This window comes from Episyrphus balteatus, chromosome 1, assembly GCF_945859705.1.
Source record: "Episyrphus balteatus chromosome 1, idEpiBalt1.1, whole genome shotgun sequence".
NCBI classification, from domain to species: Eukaryota; Metazoa; Arthropoda; class Insecta; order Diptera; family Syrphidae; genus Episyrphus; species Episyrphus balteatus.
In genome coordinates, this window is record NC_079134.1 from 98,322,727 (window position 1) to 98,343,657 (window position 20,931).

General features: G+C 33.0%; 1 protein-coding gene across 1 annotated transcript; it reads right to left on the reverse strand.

Annotated features, from left to right (window-relative positions):
- Nucleotides 1-782: 782 nt before the first annotated feature.
- On the reverse strand, nucleotides 783-3,231 carry LOC129918462 (U3 small nucleolar ribonucleoprotein protein IMP3). Its single transcript, XM_055999047.1, has 3 exons — nucleotides 3,005-3,231; nucleotides 2,743-2,954; nucleotides 783-1,017 (listed from the first exon to the last, which is right to left on the reverse strand). The coding sequence occupies exons 1-3, from the start codon at nucleotides 3,139-3,141 to the stop codon at nucleotides 821-823; spliced, it is 546 nt and encodes a 181-aa protein (XP_055855022.1). The 5' UTR covers nucleotides 3,142-3,231; the 3' UTR covers nucleotides 783-820.
- Nucleotides 3,232-20,931: the final 17,700 nt, after the last annotated feature.

Consider the following 20,931-nt stretch of genomic DNA (forward strand, 5'->3'; position numbering starts at 1 on the left):
CGAGGAATACAAATTTAACGGTAAAACAAATGTGTGCTTTTTCTTTGTTCACTAGCGAAAGAGACAGGAAAAGCATTATATTGCTAGTGCAAATAAATATAGAAAATAACGGTAGATATTTTTGTCTCCATCACTTTATTTCGACAATATACCAAAAGAAAACAAATTTAAAAAAGTATTCCTAACATCTAAAATTCGATTCGCATGATTTTTTTCAATAGTGTGCTATTTCTCTGTCCATGGCTGTATATTACTATTGTCAACTATTAATTGATAGTTGATAAAAAATAAATTTCGATCTCTTATTATCTAATTTGCAAAAAAAATTGAAAACAAAGAATGAAGCCAACCGCTATTATTTGAAATGTAATTGAAAAATCCCATTAACAAATTACCAGTTTTCCCCCAAATTAGATTTTAAAACACCAAATTTTGGAATTTTTATTAACTTTCAATTGATAGTTGGCAATCGTAATAGGGATGAAAGCAAAGGATTTGCAGGGGGCAGCAACTATAGGGCAAGTTTAGGATTCGTAAAAAATAGAACTCCTGGGGGTCAATTCCCGATCTGTGAAGTGATAAAAATGGTATCATTTTAATTTTCACAGCGTTTTTTTTATATTTTACTTCACAGGCACTTCATTCGGGAGAACCTAAAATTATGGTATAGGAATAAAGTTCTAGGCGTATAAAAGTGAGATGGGTAATAGGGGGCATGGTGCAAAAGTACCTACATATATACATGCAAACCAGCAGCTTTAAATTTATTTTAATAAAAACAATTCCAAAATGTGTTTTTTATTGTCTTCATAAAACAAGTTTAAAAATCAAAATCATCCCGCATGTTATTGTATTCCAATATATGCTTTTTAATTTTCGATCCATCAACCCAAGTAACAAAGTCTTCCAAGTTTCTTGACACAATAAAAGCTGGATCTTTTATCATTTCTGGGCCAACCCGAACATGGCCCTGTTCTATTAGATCTGTAGCACTTTTTATGTTTTCTGAAAGTTTTTCTACCAAAAATATAATAAAAGTTAGTGTCATTTTTCGATAACTTATTAGTTGCGTTCCTTTGGAAACATTTATCTACTGCTTAGTACTTATAACTACTTTGAAATACTTTTGCTATATTAAAAAGGTAGTTCAAAGCTGCTTTAAGTACTAAGCAGTAGATAAGGGTCAAAATCATGGAGGTGGGAAATTCAACTTTATTTTATGATAAAAATTTCATGCTCAAATAATCGCTTTAGCTGTCGGGTCATGAACAGGCAGAGCACAAAAATGTATATTTTTCAATTTACCGCGAAACCCCAAAAATTAGTACTAGAAAAACGTTCCCCGAAATGATGGTGATCTCTTCAAAACGACTTAAGAGGTCTAGAAGTATTATCTTAAATAAATCAAATATAACTTTATTCCTTGGTTCAGACCAATTTCTACGCCCGAACTACTTAGGCAATACCAAATTTTTTCTTGTTTTTTGGTAACTATTTTGATAAGAGTGAATATTGCAGCCATACCCAAAAAAAAAAAATGATGAGTGTAAGACCACATTATTTATTCACATTCTGAGAGCGTTCCCGGAAATGACGTTTTGACCTTAATTTATTTCTATTATATATTATTGACCTCAATTTTTGATCATAGTATCGCCAAAAAAAATAAATTTTAGTGTAAAGGAGAATGGGCAAGTTTGTATGGAATGTGGACGTTGCGCGGCCATTAATGAATTTGTTATTTTTTGATGCAATTAAGGTTTACATATATTGTGGAGAAGTTTTATCCTTGTGACGTACTCCAAAAACGGATAAAATCCATTTTTGCATATAACACTTTATGCAGATTTTCTCAAAGTTGTATCTTATGTGTGTATTTTAGGTGCAAAATACGATACTCTCCCCTTTTTCCGTAAATCTGAAGACCTTTATCTTGAATATCCAACTACTAGAGCCCAAACTGTAAGCATTTTAAAACAACAGTTTCAAGACTATTTTGAGAGTTTCGTTATTCAATTTTTTGTTAGTTTGAATTGTTTGAAAACTTTCGAACAAAATCTTGAAGTGGTTGTCTTAAAAATCTTATATTATGAGTTCTATTGGTCGGATTTTCAAGAGTAATGACTTCATACTCAGGGAAAATGACGGAGCATCATATTTTATGTTCCAAATAAAAATATAAACCAATTTGTCGTTCATATATTGAATAATGCATTAACGATACTAATACTGCATTTTCTTACATTTTTAACGAAATACTTCGAAACGTCCCTAATAAAAGTTTTTCCTATGTTATAGTCGTTTTATTTGATACCAATTTTATTAATGGCCGCTCAACGTCCAAAATGCCCATTCTCCTTTACCCCAAAACAAGCGGAGTGACGGATAATTGATGTGCGCTACTTAAAATAAAACTAAAACGAGCTTATAACATATATTTTTTTTTTTACTTTAATGTGTATTTAAGTCATTTGAATATCAGTTTTTGAGTTATGGACATGTCCGGGAACGCTGTTTTCGAGTATATTAGATGCAATACAAAATAAATGGAAACTTTTCGATTTTCTAAGCGAAACATATATTCCTAGATGCCTACTATTTTAATTGGTAAATGCGAAAAAAACTTTAATAAAATCTTATATTGATTTAAAAAAATTGCCTGGATATCAAATTTTCCACCTCCACGTCCATGATTTTGACCCATAAATGTTTCCAAAGGAACCATGGCTATTATCAACTTACGTTTAACCATGATTACAGGCAATCTTCGGCGACAAAAACTGCTTGCTGAGATTCGACTTGCCATTTCCAAATCTAATTTATTTGCCGCCAGGCCAAGGGCATTCAATTTTTCTAGCAATATTTCTGTTGCTTCTGCTTTGAACGGGTCGTTTCTTTCCAGTTTTGCTATTTTGTCAGCTAGTTCCCGAACATTGCGCGATAGTTTGTTGTACCTAAAAGAATTATTTTATAATACTGCATAATTTACGAAGTAAAAACATACTTTGTATAGTCTTCCCTTTTTCGAATGTTGTACCTTCGCAAAATCACATTTTCCTTTCCACCATTATCGACTTTCCAAGTTATAAAATCAACTTTTTTCAGAAGTTTTTGTTCGTGGTATTTTAATTTGCGAACCATATTTTAGCTGTTTTTATTGATAAATAAATACATGGTCTGCTACTACACGAAGAGGCAAAGTTCAAGATTCAATGAAGAGTAAGGGAGAAAGAAAGTTCGAAAAAAGGGATGACAGATTTTTTACCCTGTGAGTCTACGGCATTGAATAAAAAGTGCAGGAAGGGGTGTTTATCCAAATAAGTGAAGCCGCTTTTTATTAGTGTGAGTTGTACAGATGCACATGTATTGGTAAAGGGTCGGAGTGCAGATATATTGTTCACTCAAGGGGCGCCAACGGAAATGTAACTAGTCTCGTGAGAGACTTTCGTATAAGTGCTATTTTTTATCATAATTATATACGAATTTTAAACTGTTTCTTTTCTCAACTAAAAACAGACTGAAAATTGTTTTAAAATCATCAAGATTAGCTGAAACATTGGCGGTCAATGATTGTATCGCCTTGTCATCACCAATAAGAGTAAGTTCGCCCATGGAAAACGAGCTCGAAATTTGACAGATTATATAAAATTTTTGACAGTTTATATAAAATTTATTTTTTTTTAAATTTTTTTGTGGCTTCACTCGCCAACTCTATAGGTGTGATAAGGGGGGTTCACATTGACCAACTTACCGGACAGACCGATTGTCATTTGGCCTGATGGCCGAATTATATTTTTCGTTCACACTCATCAGACAATTTTCATCAAAACCCATTTTTCAGCTTATTTTTAATGTATCTTTACCCTATTCTGCTCTCAAATAAGAGAGAATGGATTATCACTGTCTGCGGACAGACATGTCGTTTAATTGACTAACATGTCCGTCCGACCACCAAGAAAATCAAAATTTTTTGAAAACCATCCGGCAAACCGGACAGGCTGTCGGATGGGTGTTCACATTATCAAAACAGCATCAGATCAGACCAAATGGCGGCTGGTCTGTCCGGTAAGTTAGTCAATGTGAACCCCCCTATATACACCCCTTCCTGTACTTCTAATTCAATGGTCTCCGGTCGAAAATTTTGAGACTCATTTTGACGTTTCTCTTTGATCTTGTTCTTTTTTATATATTTTGGTGCTCTTTTTTTGAATAAAAAAAAAATACGAAAACGAGAACAAAATAAAGCAAAAAAAATAGCTGTCAAATTTGCACCTTATAACAAATACTAAGTGTAGAAGCCCGCGATGCACCGAAGGGAAAATCAAATGGAAATTCGAAGATAATTTCTGCGCCTTGCGTCTTCGTGTAGAAGCAGACATACTTTTTTGTTTTTTTCATTTCATTCTCACTACGTTTATATGACCAAATTTAAAGAAATCGAAATATCGAATTTCGCACATTTTGAAGTTCGAACATTTGTCCTTGTCTTCTCTTTCTTTTTACAGTTACTATTTGGACGTTTTGAACTCGGCGAAAACCAAAACAACCCATCCCTTCAAGCAAGAAAACCAAGCTCAGAAAAGACACCACGACCTCAAAACGCGAAAAACGATGTTGCACTTGCCACTTTTTGTGTATGAACACAAAGTCGAAGGAGAAAACGTGGTGAAAATACCAATAAATATGCAATAGGCTCCGCGGTGATTATAATTTCCATACTAATTTGAGCCGCCTTAGGACCCGTATCGTAGTCGAGGACGGACTTAGGCGGAGCAGATTCGGAACGAGGTCGGACTCCACTTGATCCATATAGATCATTGGGATGAGTGTCAACTTAGCGAAACAACATTCACCGATCCAAACGGGACTAGGTGCATAATTTGCCGTTATTTAGTCGTTAATTAGTTGTGGTAATTTTGATTTTGTCGTTCATTGTTTTCACATATATTTTTGATGTTTCGCTAACTTGATATCAACTTAGCGAAACAACAACTCTTAATAAAGGTCTTTTTGAACATTTGAGTATGTCATAATTTGCTATTAATTAGTCGTTAATTAGTTGTGATAATTTCGATTTTACAGCTCCATAATTTCATAAGGAAATGTGTTGTTTCGCTAACTTGATATCAACTTAGCGAAACACCATCTCTAAAAAAGGTTTTTTTTGAAAAACTGAGTATGAGGGAATTTGCCGCTAATTTGTCGTTAATTAGTTGTACCAATTTAAATTTTGTCACTCACTGTTTTCATTCAAATTTTTGACATTTTCCAAATTTGACACAAATTTATCAATTTGCCTAAAAAGTGACTTAGACTTAACGTACCAAAGCGTGGCTTATACCAAAATTTGTTGTTCGGGACCCTCGAATTAGTTGTGCCATTTTCAATTTTGTCGCTAACTGTTTTCCTTCAAATTTTCGACATTTTCCAAATTTGACAAGAATTAATCAATTTTCGCTTAAAAAGTGGCTTAAACTTAACGCATCAAAGCGTGGCTTATACCAAAATTTGTTGTTCGAGACCCTCGAATTAGTTGTGCCATTTTCAATTTTGTCGCTCACTGTTTTCAATCAAATTGAGTGTTGTTCCGCTAACTTGACACGAATTTACCAAGTTTCGCTTAAAAGGTGGCTTAGACTTAATGCATCAAAGCGTGGCTTACACCTGAATTTGCCGTTCGGGACCCTCGATTTAATTGTACCAATTTCAATTTTGTCGCTCACTGTTTTCATTAAAAAGTGTGATGTTTCGCTAACTTGACGTGTCAACTTAGCGAGGCACCCTCCAAAAAGTGGCTTAAACTTAACGCATCAAAGCGTGGCTTATACCTGAATTTGCCGTTCGGGACCCTCGAATTAGTTGTGCCATTTTCAATTTTGTCGCTAACTGTTTTCCTTCAAATTTTCGACATTTTCCAAATTTGACAAAAATTTACCAATTTTCGCTTAAAAAGTGGCTTAAACCTAACGCATCAAAGCGTGGCTTATACCAAAATTTGTTGTTCGAGACCCTCGAATTAGTTGTGCTATTTTCAATTTTGTCGCTCACTGTTTTCAATCAAATTGAGTGTTGTTCCGCTAACTTGACACGAATTTACCAAGTTTCGCTTAAAAGGTGGCTTAGACTTAATGCATCAAAGCCTGACTTACACCTGAATTTGCCGTTCGGGACCCTCGAATTAGTTGTGCCATTTTCAATTTTGTCGCTAACTGTTTTCCTTCAAATTTTCGACATTTTCCAAATTTGACAAAAATTTACCAATTTTCGCTTAAAAAGTGGCTTAAACCTAACGCATCAAAGCGTGGCTTATACCAAAATTTGCCGTTTGAGACCCTCGAATTAGTTGTGGCATTTTCAATTTTGTCGCTCACTGTTTTCCTTCAAATTTTCGACATTTTCCAAATTTGACAAAAATTTACAAATTTTCGCTTAAAAAGTGGCTTAAACCTAACGCATCAAAGCGTGGCTTATACCAAAATTTGCCGTTTGAGACCCTCGAATTAGTTGTGGCATTTTCAATTTTGTCGCTCACTGTTTTCCTTCAAATTTTCGACATTTTCCAAATTTGACAAAAATTTACAAATTTTCGCTGAAAAAGTGGCTTAAACCTAACGCATCAAAGCGTGGCTTATACCAAAATTTGCCGTTTGAGACCCTCGAATTAGTTGTGGCATTTTCAATTTTGTCGCTCACTGTTTTCCTTCAAATTTTCGACATTTTCCAAATTTGACAAAAATTTACAAATTTTCGCTTAAAAAGTGGCTTAAACCTAACGCATCAAAGCGTGGCTTATACCAAAATTTGCCGTTTGCGACCCTCGAATTAGTTGTGGCATTTTCAATTTTGTCGCTCACTGTTTTCCTTCAAATTTTCGACATTTTCCAAATTTGACAAAAAGTTACAAATTTTCGCTTAAAAAGTGGCTTAAACCTAACGCATCAAAGCGTGGCTTATACCAAAATTTGCCGTTTGAGACCCTCGAATTAGTTGTGGCATTTTCAATTTTGTCGCTCACTGTTTTCCTTCAAATTTGGAAAACGTCAAAAATTTGAAGGAAAACAGTGAGCGAAAAAATTGAAAATGCCACAACTAATTCGAGGGTCTCAAACGGCAAATTTTGGTATAAGCCACGCTTTGATGCGTTGGGTTTAAGCCACTTTTTAAGCGAAAATTGGTAAATTTTTGTCAAATTTGGAAAATGTCGAAAATTTGAAGGAAAACAGTTAGCGACAAAATTGAAAATGGCACATCTAATTCGAGGGTCCCGAACGGCAAATTCAGGTATAAGCCACGCTTTGATGCGTTAAGTTTAAGCCACTTTTTGGAGGGTGCCTCGCTAAGTTGACACGTCAAGTTAGCGAAACATCACACTTTTTAATGAAAACAGTGAGCGACAAAATTGAAATTGGTACAATTAAATCGAGGGTCCCGAACGTTAAATTCAGGTGTAAGTCAGGCTTTGATGCATTAAGTCTAAGCCACCTTTTAAGCGAAACTTGGTAAATTCGTGTCAAGTTAGCGGAACAACACTCAATTTGATTGAAAACAGTGAGCGACAAAATTGAAAATAGCACAACTAATTCGAGGGTCTCGAACAACAAATTTTGGTATAAGCCACGCTTTGATGCGTTAGGTTTAAGCCACTTTTTAAGCGAAAATTGGTAAATTTTTGTCAAATTTGGAAAATGTCGAAAATTTGAAGGAAAACAGTTAGCGACAAAATTGAAAATGGCACAACTAATTCGAGGGTCCCGAACAACAAATTTTGGTATAAGCCACGCTTTGGTACGTTAAGTCTAAGTCACTTTTTAGGCAAATTGATAAATTTGTGTCAAATTTGGAAAATGTCAAAAATTTGAATGAAAACAGTGAGTGACAAAATTTAAATTGGTACAACTAATTAACGACAAATTAGCGGCAAATTCCCTCATACTCAGTTTTTCAAAAAAAAAACCTTTTTTAGAGATGGTGTTTCGCTAAGTTGATATCAAGTTAGCGAAACAACACATTTCCTTATGAAATTATGGAGCTGTAAAATCGAAATTATCACAACTAATTAACGACTAATTAATAGCAAATTATGACATACTCAAATGTTAAAAAAGACCTTTATTAAGAGTTGTTGTTTCGCTAAGTTGATATCAAGTTAGCGAAACATCAAAAATATATGTGAAAACAATGAACGACAAAATCAAAATTACCACAACTAATTAACGACTAAATAACGGCAAATTATGCACCTAGTCCCGTTTGGATCGGTGAATGTTGTTTCGCTAAGTTGACACTCATATCATTGGGGCTTATCTACAAATGACCCAAAAAGTGAAAAAGTGGGAAATGTACAAAAGTAAAATTTTTTAATTTATTTCTAGCGCTATTCCCAAGTAACAATTTTACTTGCATAATCTCCATTTTCTTTGATTCGGCAAGCTATACTGCCCATAAAGGCCCTACCTACAAAATTTTCGATTTTGATTTTTTTGCATAAGCCTGGTACGCTGCTCGCGCTAAATTTTAGCCGAGATAAAATTCCCATACAAGTTATCGATAATTCTGTGGCCACAACCAATAACCGCTTAAGTGAGTTAAGATAAAATTTTTTGAGAGGTCTTATGATGCTACCCAATGCTAAATCTACATCTTTTTAATTTTTTAACTATTAAAAACGATAGATTAAAACTATCTAGATCGAGTTAAGAAAAGATTGAGTTGTTTCTGAGGCAAATTAAAAAATGCGGAGCATTATTGTAAAACTAAATTTTGTTTTTTTTTCGACTTAAGCGGTTATTGATTGAGGCCACAGAATTTGTATGGGATCGATTTTAGCTCAGATAAAATTTTTCGATAATTTGTATGGGAGCTAAAATTTAGCGCGAGCAGCGTACCAGGCTATATTTGGAGTTGGGGCAATGTCTCTGACTTATCCTCATTTATTTTTTTAGACTAGGTCTTCAAATACGTCAGAAAATTCAAAATGTACCTTTGATTTTTTTCATTTTTATATGCAAATTGCGGTATTAGATTTACTATTTCCCTCTATAATTCAGAATTAAGAAAAATGTAGTTAGGGCCATTACGAGATTATGGGCAGTATAGTTTGTATACGTTTAGTTTAAGGCATACTTACGCAAATCATCCATTTTGGAAAAAAAGGAGGTCTCCTTAAGGCTATCTGGAAGTGTTTAGAAGAAGCCTTGTAAATATAAGTTAAAGAAGACCTTTATAAGACCTGTTTGAACCGTTCCAAAGAAGCCTTGTATTTTCAAGTGACAGAAGGCTGTCATAAGACCTGTTTAAGAGTTTCTTGTAAGTATGCAATGTTTTCATCTCGTAAGTATGCAATGTTTTCACCAGTAGGTATGCAAAGCTTTCATCCTGCAGATACACAATGTTTGTAACGCATTAGAAAAAAAAATGCATTTTTATGTGAGGTTTCAATTAGCTACTTTTTTTCCACTCATCTTTAATATTCGAGACTGGTCTACTGGTAACGTGCTGGCTTGGTATGCAGAGGTACGTGGAATCGATTCCTGGCCGGGCCATGTGATGAAAATAAAAAAATGTGTTCTTTTTCAATAAAAATAATATTCTCATCATTTGTGCCTGGCTACACAGTGATTTTTCAATCGATTGAAAAATCACATGCGGTGGCTACACACTGTTGTGCCCAATCACGTTCCACTTTTACATTTTCTAGGAACAAATGTCAAAAAGAGGAAAAACTGAGAAATGGAACTGTACTGTCCTCAGAAAATTCAGTTCCCTTCATGAGCACCTTCCCCCTTCACTCTTCATCCCTCTTGCCTACAAACTCACTGCTTAGGCGATTGAAAAATCACAGGCACTTTCAGAACAGCAGAAAAAGCAGTGGAATTTCCAAAAAAGGAAAAGAAAATACAAAACAGAAAAAATCAGAAGAAAATAAAATAAAATGAAATAAAATTCAATTAATTCTTTTTTTTTATGCATTTTCTACAACATCTACATCTACAGCAACTTCTATAAGGCCTTATTATAACATCTACGCAAGTAATCCGGTTTGTGTATTAGATAAACCCTCTGCAGGAAGACCTCCGTAAGGCCTTTTTAAGCTGTTTGTCACAAGCTATTAGCTTGTGAATTACCTGTGAAGGAAAATCCTATGCAATTCCGGTAAAATGCGCCAAAATGATTTGCATAAGACCTGTCCTTGTTATGTAAGCCAAAAAATAGCTTGCATTGACCCTTATGAAAGCTAAATTGTTACTTGGGTTTGTTTTTGGAAAAAACTACAAAAATTGTTTTTTAAACCAAAAAATGAGCTTTTTGCATCATTATTTTTAATTTTGTGGTCGGAAAAACTGTCAACATGAGTTTGAAAATTTTTACTTTTTGACTTTTTGCAAAAAGTGCCCGTTGTAGTTATACCTTAAATAAACACCTATTACAACAACTTCATGAGATCTTGCTCTTCATCAGGATCACGATTCGTGATCCTGATGAAAAACAAGATCACGATTTGTAATCCTAATGAAAAGCAAGATCTCATTTAGTTGTTGTATTACGTGTTAGTTAATGATCTATATGGATCAAGTGGGATAATAAAAAATGGCTATTATTAATAAATGTCGTTTTCAAAAAGTATCACTGCTAGCTATATAATCACTCCCAAAAGGAGTAATTTCAAATTCCAAAATTGAAAAGAGAGTGAATTTTTGGTGTGAATTCTTCACTCCCAAAATTTTTAAGGAGTGACCGTATGATTACCAATTCTTCTACACTTTGCTTCATCAACTATTTGTCAAATTCTTGGGTGGTTGTTTTAATTTTTTTTTTGAAGAAAATTATATTTATTTATAAAAATAATCAATAAAATATTGAAAAAAATCAATAAAAGTGAATTTAAAAGATTGTGTTATTATTTTATTTATTATTAAGTATTACAAACACATGCAAAGCAAACATCAAATCACTGCACTTGTCAATTTCATTGTGAACAAATTCCAAAATTGCACAAAAAAGGAGTGAATCACTCCCATAATTTTGGAAAACGACAATAGGCTAGTCGCGTACATTCAACTGATGTTGAAAAAATGTAATACCCGAAGTGCGTCTTTTATTCGCCGATGTTAACTATTGTTAACAATAGTTAACTCTCATCGTTCCTAAAAGAGAAAAAAGTTACGAAATCCCTTCAAGCAAGAAAACTGAGTTCAGAAAAGACACTCCGACCTCAAAACGAGAAAAACGGGGATTACAGTCAAACACTTGCAACTTTTTGTGTATGAACAAAGTCGAAGGAGAAATCGTGGTGAAAACACCAGTACATACCCAACAAACGTAGAACTACAGAAAAAACCGGTGAAATATGTACGTAAAAGAAGTGAAATGTACGTGAAAAAAGATAGGAACTCGGGAAAAAACTCAGTTAGGTATATACTTTCTGTATATAAGAATACGTGAAGCAGCTATCTCTTTCTTGTATGCAAGATGAAATAAATTTCCCCTCCATTAAAAGTACAGACAAATGTATTTTAAAAGCACAGTACACATAAAAAGGTAATATATTCCGAACTGACATTGGTCGCCAGATTGTCAAAACATGACACTTTGGCGACCAATGTCAGCTACCGCATTCTTAATTGTTTAAAATACCGACGAAAAACGCACAAAAACCGATAAACCACGCACACCACTAATTTTTAAACAATTATTTACCATTTTCCGCCATGAAACACGAAGAAAATTTGTTATTTTGCTGTGTTTTAAAAGTACATCAGCGAAGCACATCTGGAACTGCTTCTGATGTATATTTACCAGTAGGCAAAGTACACATAATAAGGTAATATCTTCCGAACGTTGTCAAAATTTGTTTGTCAAAAATGGGTACCAATCTGTCAGGTCGGCCTTTAATTTTTATATTCAATCGCAGTAAACAGGAAATTTGTTTTTGTTTTAATTTATAAAATGTCATTTGAAAAAATTATAAATTAAAAATAACAAATTTTCTTCGTGTTTCATCGCGGAAAATGTTCAATAATCTTTAAAAAATTAGTGGTGTGCGTGGTTTTTCGGTTTTTGTGCGTTTTTCGTCGATAACTTAAAACAATTAAGAATTACGGCAGCTGACATTGGTCGCAAAATTGTCATGTTTTGACAATTTGGCGACCAATGTCAGTTCACTGAAACTTGTTCGTTAAAAGTACTTACATGCAGTTCTATTTCACCGGTTTATATCCGTACTGCTAAAATCCATGTATTCATTTCATCTGAAAATGATTAATTATCTGCAGGTGGCCTTGGCACAGAGGAATAGGTAGATGACTTCAGAGCCAGACATCGTGGGTTCAATCCCAACGGTCGGCTCAGAAGTTTTTTCTAAATCGCCAGCTTAACTGAAGCCACCTGTGCGATAATATGAGACAATTTTCAACTATGTCTCCTCCTCTGTGCCACGTAGTTCTATGTTATATGTTCTTTCTTAGTGTCTATCTGTCTCTTTCTTGTGTCATTGTCTTGTGTTGTCTCAGCCAAATGGTCTCAGTTGCCCGTGCTGTTAAATGTCTGTACTTCGTACATTTATGTGCGTTGTACATTGTATATAGTAATAGTAATAGTGATTAATTATCTACTTTATTTATTTATTGGAAAAACGGAAAATAATTTTTTTGTTGAAAACAAAATATATAAATAATGTCTGTGGCCTGGCCAGTTGAGAAGAGTGAAAAAGAAAAAAATACTCTGCACTTTGGTGGTGGTTTTTATATCTTTTTTTGATTTTTTTTTTCTACATGCACAAGGCTGAAGCTGTGAATTGGTGTCAACCTTTTCCAAGAAAACAGCAAAATAAATAACAACGCATTTTGATGGTGGAAATCAATTTTTGTGGCGTGCCGAAGAATTTGTGTGGTAGATTGATTAGAGAAAATAGTTTTCACAAATAACACTGGGATGATTATTTATTATTTTTTTTAATTAAATTGTTTTATATTTCATTTTTATTCTCCAAATGGAGCACAAACATTTTTTTTTTTGCTTAACTAATATGTTGCTATTGCTATCAAGGTTTAACTGGTTTCACTAGTAGAAAATATAAAATGCAGGAAAAGTCAAATCAAACGCGAGCCGCCATTACAAAAGAGACAAAACTTTGTGCATTGCATACATCGCGCTCTTTTCCTCACTTTAACCAAAGAAACAAACAAACAAAACAACTATTTTTTGAGGGGAGAGATTTTGGCAAATAAGCAAACAAATACATCCTAAAAGTACACCTTGTTGGTGGTTGTATTTTCCCCTAAACTACTGTGGTTTGGTTTGCAGGGTATAGAATCGGCTCCGCGGTGATTATAATTTCCATACTAATTTGAGCCGCCATGGGACCCGTTTCGTAGTCGAGGTCGGACTCAAGTGGAGTGGATTCGGACTGAGGTCGGAGTCGTTAGCTTGAAGGGATGTAACATCGTGACGTCACAACATCGTTCCTAAATCACTTTAGGCAAACGAGTCCGACCACGGTCCGAATCCGCTCCGACTGAGTCCGACCTCGACTACGAAACGGATCCCACGGCGCACAGTGTGGTAAATCGCCAATCTAACTGGACAAAATTTAAAAAAAAGTTTAGCCCTTTGATTTGAAATTATGAGTTTAGTCCGGTATTACACGGCGCGTGAGTTTAACGCGCAACTCTTGATTATTTTCTTTTGAACATTCATTCCGTGACGCGCTCGTTATTACATGAAGCCTTTTTCTCATTTCAGTACAGCGCGTTAATTTGACATTTTATTTTTCATTTTGTCCTTTTTTCGATAGTCTTAAGGCTTAACTACATGCACCACTTTTTGAAAAATTACAAAAGTGAAAATATTTTTTTTCTGGCTAGCGCAATTTTTTTGTGAAAAAGAGTATACAAATTGTTTTTAAGACCAAAAAAATAAGCTTTCTGCATCATTTGTTTTAATTTTCCAGCCTGAAAAACTATTAAAAAATGCGTTTGAAAATTTTCACTTTTGTACTTTTTCACTTTTTGAGCCAACGTAGTTAAGCCTCAAGAAATTTATTTTGATAGTAAAAATGGAAGCAATGGATTGAAAGGGTACATTTCATAATTCAAAATGATCGCAGATGTTAAATTTTTGCTCTATTTGAATTCCCTTGCCATTTTAATTAGTGTTTATTCATCAACACCGAAAATGAAATAATGCAAATCCAAACAATAAAAAAATAGTAAAAAGAGAAACGTCAAAAACACGCAAGAAAATTTCTACTCGTGCGTGTTCTGATAGATTTATTTCTGTCCCATTCTTTTGTTCTTTCTTTCTCTTTTGCACTTAATTCACGCGAGGCTAAACATTAGAGGATATAATATATGGAGTGCTTGTGCTGTTAGTTCCTTGAAGCTTTTATAGAGGGCACTAGTTTCTTTAAGTTTTTCGATGAGTGCATGCCTCCACTTTATTTTCATTTGATGGCTGTCATCAACAAGCGTGTTTATTTACAACTGCGGAACCCGACTCTCATTGAAAAACGAAGGCAGCGACCCCTATCCATGCATATGGCGTTACAATGTATTAGGTATAGGAACAAGCACTCCATATATTATATCCTCTAAGGGCTAAACACGCGCCCTGTAATACCGGACTTAGCTTCTCAATACAATGGGTAATAATAAAACATGTGTTGTTTTTGTGTCTTTATCTCAGATTCGTGAAAATTAGGCTTGAAAGTTCGTTCTTTTCAACAGTTGATAGAAAATGAAATCGTATTTTAATTTTCGTATGAGTTCGGTTGACGATTAAAAATGCTACGTAGCTTTTGATGTCGAATTTTTTTTTTTATTATTATTACTCTATATTTGAAGGTTAAGAATCTCAATTAATATTGAATTATCACCATTGCAACTATTGAAAAAAAAAAGTTCTGTCAGAAGGTTTGATAATTAAAAAAATAATTATTGCAGTTTTTCAAATAGAGTTAAAGTTTATTTTTCCGCATTTTTACGGTCTAAAACTACTTATTCATTATTTTTTGGAGTGTTATTCTATTCACACGCGATATACCTCAAACTGAAAACACAATTGTAGCAACTTTTGCTGACGATACCGCAATACTTGCAGTAGGCAAAACAATTAACGAATCGGCAAGTAAATTGCAAAATGCTCTTAATAATGTCAATGAATGGACACAAACATGGCGAATAGCGCTTAACGAATTTAAGTAAGTCCACGTGGACTTTACGTATAAGAAAATAAATAGACTACAGTAAAACCCGGATAAGTGCCTCTCGCTTAAGTGCCTAACCCACATAAGTACCTTTGTTTTTTTAGAACCAAAAATTTAAGGATTTTTTCATATAAAATTCATCTTTTAAGTACTTTTCGCTTAACTGCCTTCCCCGCTTAATTTCCTGGCTTTTCAAATACTTATAGTTGAATTTACTTGCAAAAAATTCTTTTAAGTACACATTTGAAACAAGTTTGAACTGTAAGAAAAACTTCGTTTCCTAAACCGCTTTAAATTCAAAAATTCTACTAAAGGTAGAAATTAACTAGTTAGCTATTTTGAACTTTCAAAGTAATTTTGTTTTGTGAAGATTATGTTTTTAGTAATCAAACATATTTTTTTTTTTTATTTAATAAATATAGAGATAAGTGCCTATGAGCACTTAACCGGGTTCTTGTAAGTACCTTACCCGCTTTAGTGCCTGCTAAAATAGTGCATTTAAGGTGAAGTACTTATCCGGGTTTTACTGGTAAAACCCGGATAAGTGCCTCTCGCTTAAGTGCCTAACCCGCATAAGTGCCTTTGTTTTGTAGAACCAAAATTTTAAGGATTTTTTCATATAAACTCATCTTTTAAGTACCTTTCGCTTAACTGCCTTTCCCGCTTAACTACCTTCTATTTTAAATACTTATAATTGAATTTACTTGCAGAAAATTCTTTTAAGTACACATTTGAAACAAGTTTCAGCAGTAAGAAAAACTTCATTTGCTAAAGCGCTTTAAGATTCAAAAATTCTACTAAAAGTAGAAACTAAGTAGTTAGTTATTTTAAACTTTCAAAGTTATTTTATTTGTGAAGATTCTGTTTTTAATAAACCAAATTTTTTTTTTTATTTTTAAGTAAATATAGAGATAAGTGCCAATGAGCACTTAAGCGGGTTCTTGTAAGTAACTTACCCGCTTTAGTGCCTAACAAAACGGGGCATTTAAGGTGAGGTATCCGGGTTTTACTGTATATGCAAACTTTCAAGCACATAAGGAACGAATACAAAACTGATCTTTAAGTTTGTTATTCCACAATTTTTAAAAGGATTTCATACAAAACAAAAGATAAAAAGATCCAAATGCATCGGAAAAGATAAATAAAACATAACACACCATTAAAAATATTTTTTTTTGTTCGAACAAGACGATTTATTAAAAAAAACAACTTATATTTATTTTATTACAAACTTTTCAATATATACAATATTAAAATAAACATTTACAAAGTAATTAATGTTTTCATTGTTAGAATACGGGTTTGAAAAAAATTTCACTGTTGTCTCCTTAAAAAATGAAGCCTTCCACAATTTTTAAAAGGATTTTATACAAAACAAAAGATAAAAAGATCGGAAAAGATAAGATAAAGAATAAAACATAACACACCATTAAAAATATTCTTTTTTGTTCGAACAAGAAGCTTTATTTAAAAATGTTAATGCATCTTTGTTCTTCTGGTAAATTTCCTCTCTAACGCAAATTGAAAGTGTTCCACGATTTGGTCTACGATGTAATGATTGATGTTGTCTTTCAAGCTTACGAGCATTGTTCAAATACCGCTTGTCAAGTCGTGCAGCTTGCGTGTTGTGTGCGGCGAACTGAGCATATACCTACATATCGTGTGCCAATGGCTTTTCAGGGAATGTTTAAAATGGGAAAGCGGAATTCCAATCCATTATGAGAAGCATCTCGTACACTTATTGAGAATATGAACTCTTTTTGCATGATGATATGTACAAGTACAGCGCCAGGGTTCCCAGGTTGAGGGGAAAATCACCATTTTTGCCGATTTTCTTAGACGAAAGGGATAAAATAGGGGACGGGGATAAAAAAGGGGAAAAAATATCTAAAAGGGGAAAAATTTAAACTTACAAAAACGTTAGACACAATCTTTGAACAATGGAATCAATTTAAATAAAACTTAATTTTGAAATAAACTATAGTATTCTACGCTAAGTGGATTTTTTAATTTGACAGCTCTACTAAAAACTAGGGTGCTTCCATTTTTTAATTCACTCCTCAAAATATTTCATTAAGGGAATCTGTACTTTTTTGGGTAGGCATATCAAACGAAATTTTCAGCCAGCAGCCGCGGCAGTAAAAAAAATAAAAATAAAAAAAATACTTATACATCGGCATAAATACTCTATGATTTACAAAAATACACTAAATATAGAAAATAACATCCATTTTTTATTCAATTAGCACTGATATTTTAGATTTACCCTCAAAATAAAATTTATGAAGTAGTCCCATACTTCATAAATTTTATTTTGACAGTTTTTAGTTTGAAAATGAAATATGTATTTTGAGCTTCACTTTTGTTAATTTTTTTTTATTTACTTATGTCCATTATAAAGTTTTTATTTTTATGAATAAATTAAATACAAAATTAATTATTTAAAAAAAGATTTAAATAAAAAAAAAATTTAAAAATAAATACTTGCATTTTTTTCTGGAAAAAAGGGGATTTTTTTACGAAAAAGGGGAAAAATAAACGTTTTGGTGTTAAAAAAAGGGGATTTTTATTTTGAAAACCTGGGAACCACAACCCAGCCAGGAGTTACTAATTCACAGTGCCAGGCATTCTCCTCCATTCGGTGACGGATTTTCTTGCTCTGGTTTGATCCCAATCGCTTCTATTGTTCTTTAAACATCTGCAAAAAATAAAAAAACAAAACAGGGTAAGTTTATTGAATGAATTCATCAATTTGTAGGTACAAACCAAATTTTTAAATTTACTTAAGTATTTTACCGATCGCATGGGGAAGACACCAAATTTCACTTAACTTTAATGAATAAATAATATTAATTATAACCGATAATGCACTTTTAACTCGTTTTTCACACAAATAAATTTAATTTTGCTAAATTAATTCTTTAATTCAAAACAATCTGCTGTCAGGTTGACAAAAAAAACTTTCCTAAATTTGTAGGGAAAATTTTTTTGCCTAACTTTCCAGTTAGCTTTCTAATAAAATTACCTAAATTGGAAAGATTTTTTTTGACAGCTGACCAATCGGAGACCGAGAAATTACCTAAATATTTAGTGCCTAACGTTTCTGAACCTGCCCATTAAAAATTTCTTAATTTTTTTTTTTATTTGAATTGTTTGACAAATCAGCTGGCTGTTGGCTGTCAAAATAAAAACTCACCACTTCCTGTGGTGAATTTTCTGCGAGGTTTCTTATGAGATTTTTCGCAGAATACGAAATTATGACAAGCTCATAAGAAACCTCACAAAAATAACCTCACAAAAAATTGTGACTTGTGAGCATCACAACTCCAGAACAAGTCTGGACATATGGTATTCAACTCTGGGGTTGTACCCGCGATACAAATTTAAATAGATTACAAACTTTTGAAAATAAATTATTAAGATCATTTGTAAATGCGCTGTGCTTTATAAGAAACGAAGATTTTCACAGGGATCTTGGAATCCCCACGGTTCGCGAAGAAATAAAAACTTTTGCCAAAAAGCATAGAAAACGGTTAGTCGAACATACTAATAAAACAATACTAGAAATTCTCGACGAGACAAACTTAGTACGACGTTTGCGAAGGACTAAACCTTCCGATTTGGTACAGTGAAATTTTTCAATTTAATTCCTTTATTTCAAAATATCGGCATTGATTAATATAAATTTAAATGTTTATAGATTTTATTTGTTTAATAGTCCGGTCAAATTAGACTAAAATAAGGGGGTCAGGTTACATTAATTCCCAGCAAGCTGAAAATTGGTAGGATTGTTGGAAACACCATCATAAATTAAATCTAAAAAGTCCTCATCGATCCGAGGTCTGGAAAAAAATTTACGGGGGGTCAAAGGTCACAAAAACTGGTTTTTCACGATTTTCAGCAAAACGGTAAGTCTTATCAAAAATTTTTCAACGCAAGAATTGTAGACCAGATTATTATATATAAAAAGTGTCATGACACTTTTTTTCCTAAGACCCACCGTTTCTTAGGTATAACGATTCAAAAAGTTGAAGTTGATTTGTAATCGTCATAATCAGGCCTATTCTAAAAAAAACTCCTAACTGAAAAGTTCCTGAAATTTTATTATTTTTTTAGCTTGAATTTCGTTCTTCAATGGTTAAGAATATGGGAAAGCAAAAAAAAATGGAAATTTTGGCCATTTTTCCGATTGGGGCCCTTTTCCCGAAACCATTTTCCTGGGAATTTTTGTTTAGAATATGTCTGAATATATACAGGGTGTGCAATAGAGAATGGACAACCCTAAAACGGCTGATAGCTACACTTATGACTGTTCTAAAAAGAGATAGAAAAAAGTTCTATCGCAACCAGTTCATAAAATATTGGCTTTTTTTCGTTCAGTGTATCTTAAATGTTATCATCTTATGTTTTCGTTCACTACAACCACGAATGTATGAATTTTACTTATTTCTTTTTTTTTATCAATTTCTACAATAATTGTATGAGTACATAAAAGCTTTAAAAACTGCAAAGCTATTGCACATTTTTGTAAAAAAATGTTTGAAATCTGTTTTTGATGCAAAATGTAAAAAAAGTATTTTATGAAAAATTTTAAACACCTGTGGTGTAAAATAAATCTATAGAAACCTAAGTGGCCAACTTTCTTAAAAATATTCCACTTAGACGAGAATATTTTTAAGAAAGTTGAAAGTTTTTTACATTTTGCATCAAAAAACAGATTTCAAATTTTTTTTACAAAAATGTGCAATAGCTTTGCAGTTTTTAAAGCTTTTATGTACTCATACAATTATTGTAGAAAATGATAAAAAAAAGAAATAAATAAAATTCATACATTCGTGGTTGTAGTGAACGAAAACATAAGATGATAAAATTTAAAATACACTGAACGAAAAAAAGCCAATATTTTATGAACTGGTTGCGATAGAACTTTTTTCTATCTGTTTTTAGAACAGTCATAAGTGTAGCTATCAGCCGTTTTAGGGTTGTCCATTTTCTATTGCACACCCTGTATATATTCAGACATAATAGCTGCGTTCCGTTAGAAATATTTATCTACTTTTTAGTACTTAAAACTACTTTGATCTACTTTGCTATACTGAAAAAGTAGTTCAAAGCAGCTTTAAGTACTAAAAAGTAGATAAATATTTCCAAAGGAACGCAGCTAACCTAAACAAAAATTCCTAGGGAAATGGTTTCGGGAGAAGGGCCCCAATCGGAAAAAATGGCGAAAATTTCCATTTTTTTTTGCTTTCCCCTTATTCTTAACCATTGAAGAAAAAAAATCAAGCTCAAAAAATAATGAAATTTCAGGAACTTTTCAGTTAGGAGTTTTTTTTAGAATAGGCCTGATTATGACGATTACAAACCAACTTCAACTTTTTGAATCGTTATACCTAAGAAACGGTGGGTCTTAGGAAAAAAAGTGTCATGACACTTTTTATATATAATAATCTGGTCTACAATTCTTGCGTTGAAAAATTTTTGATAAGACTTACAGTTTTGCTGAACCAGTTTTTGTGACCTTTGACCCCCCGTAAATTTTTTTCCAGACCTCGGATCGATGAAGACTTTTTAGATTTAATTTATGATGGTGTTTACAACAATCCTACCAATTTTCAGCTTGCTGGGAATTAATGTAACCTCGAATGTCTAAATTGACCGGACTATAATCTCCTATAAAATACTTATTTTTTGATAACAAAATTTGAACCATTATTTTAATGATTTAA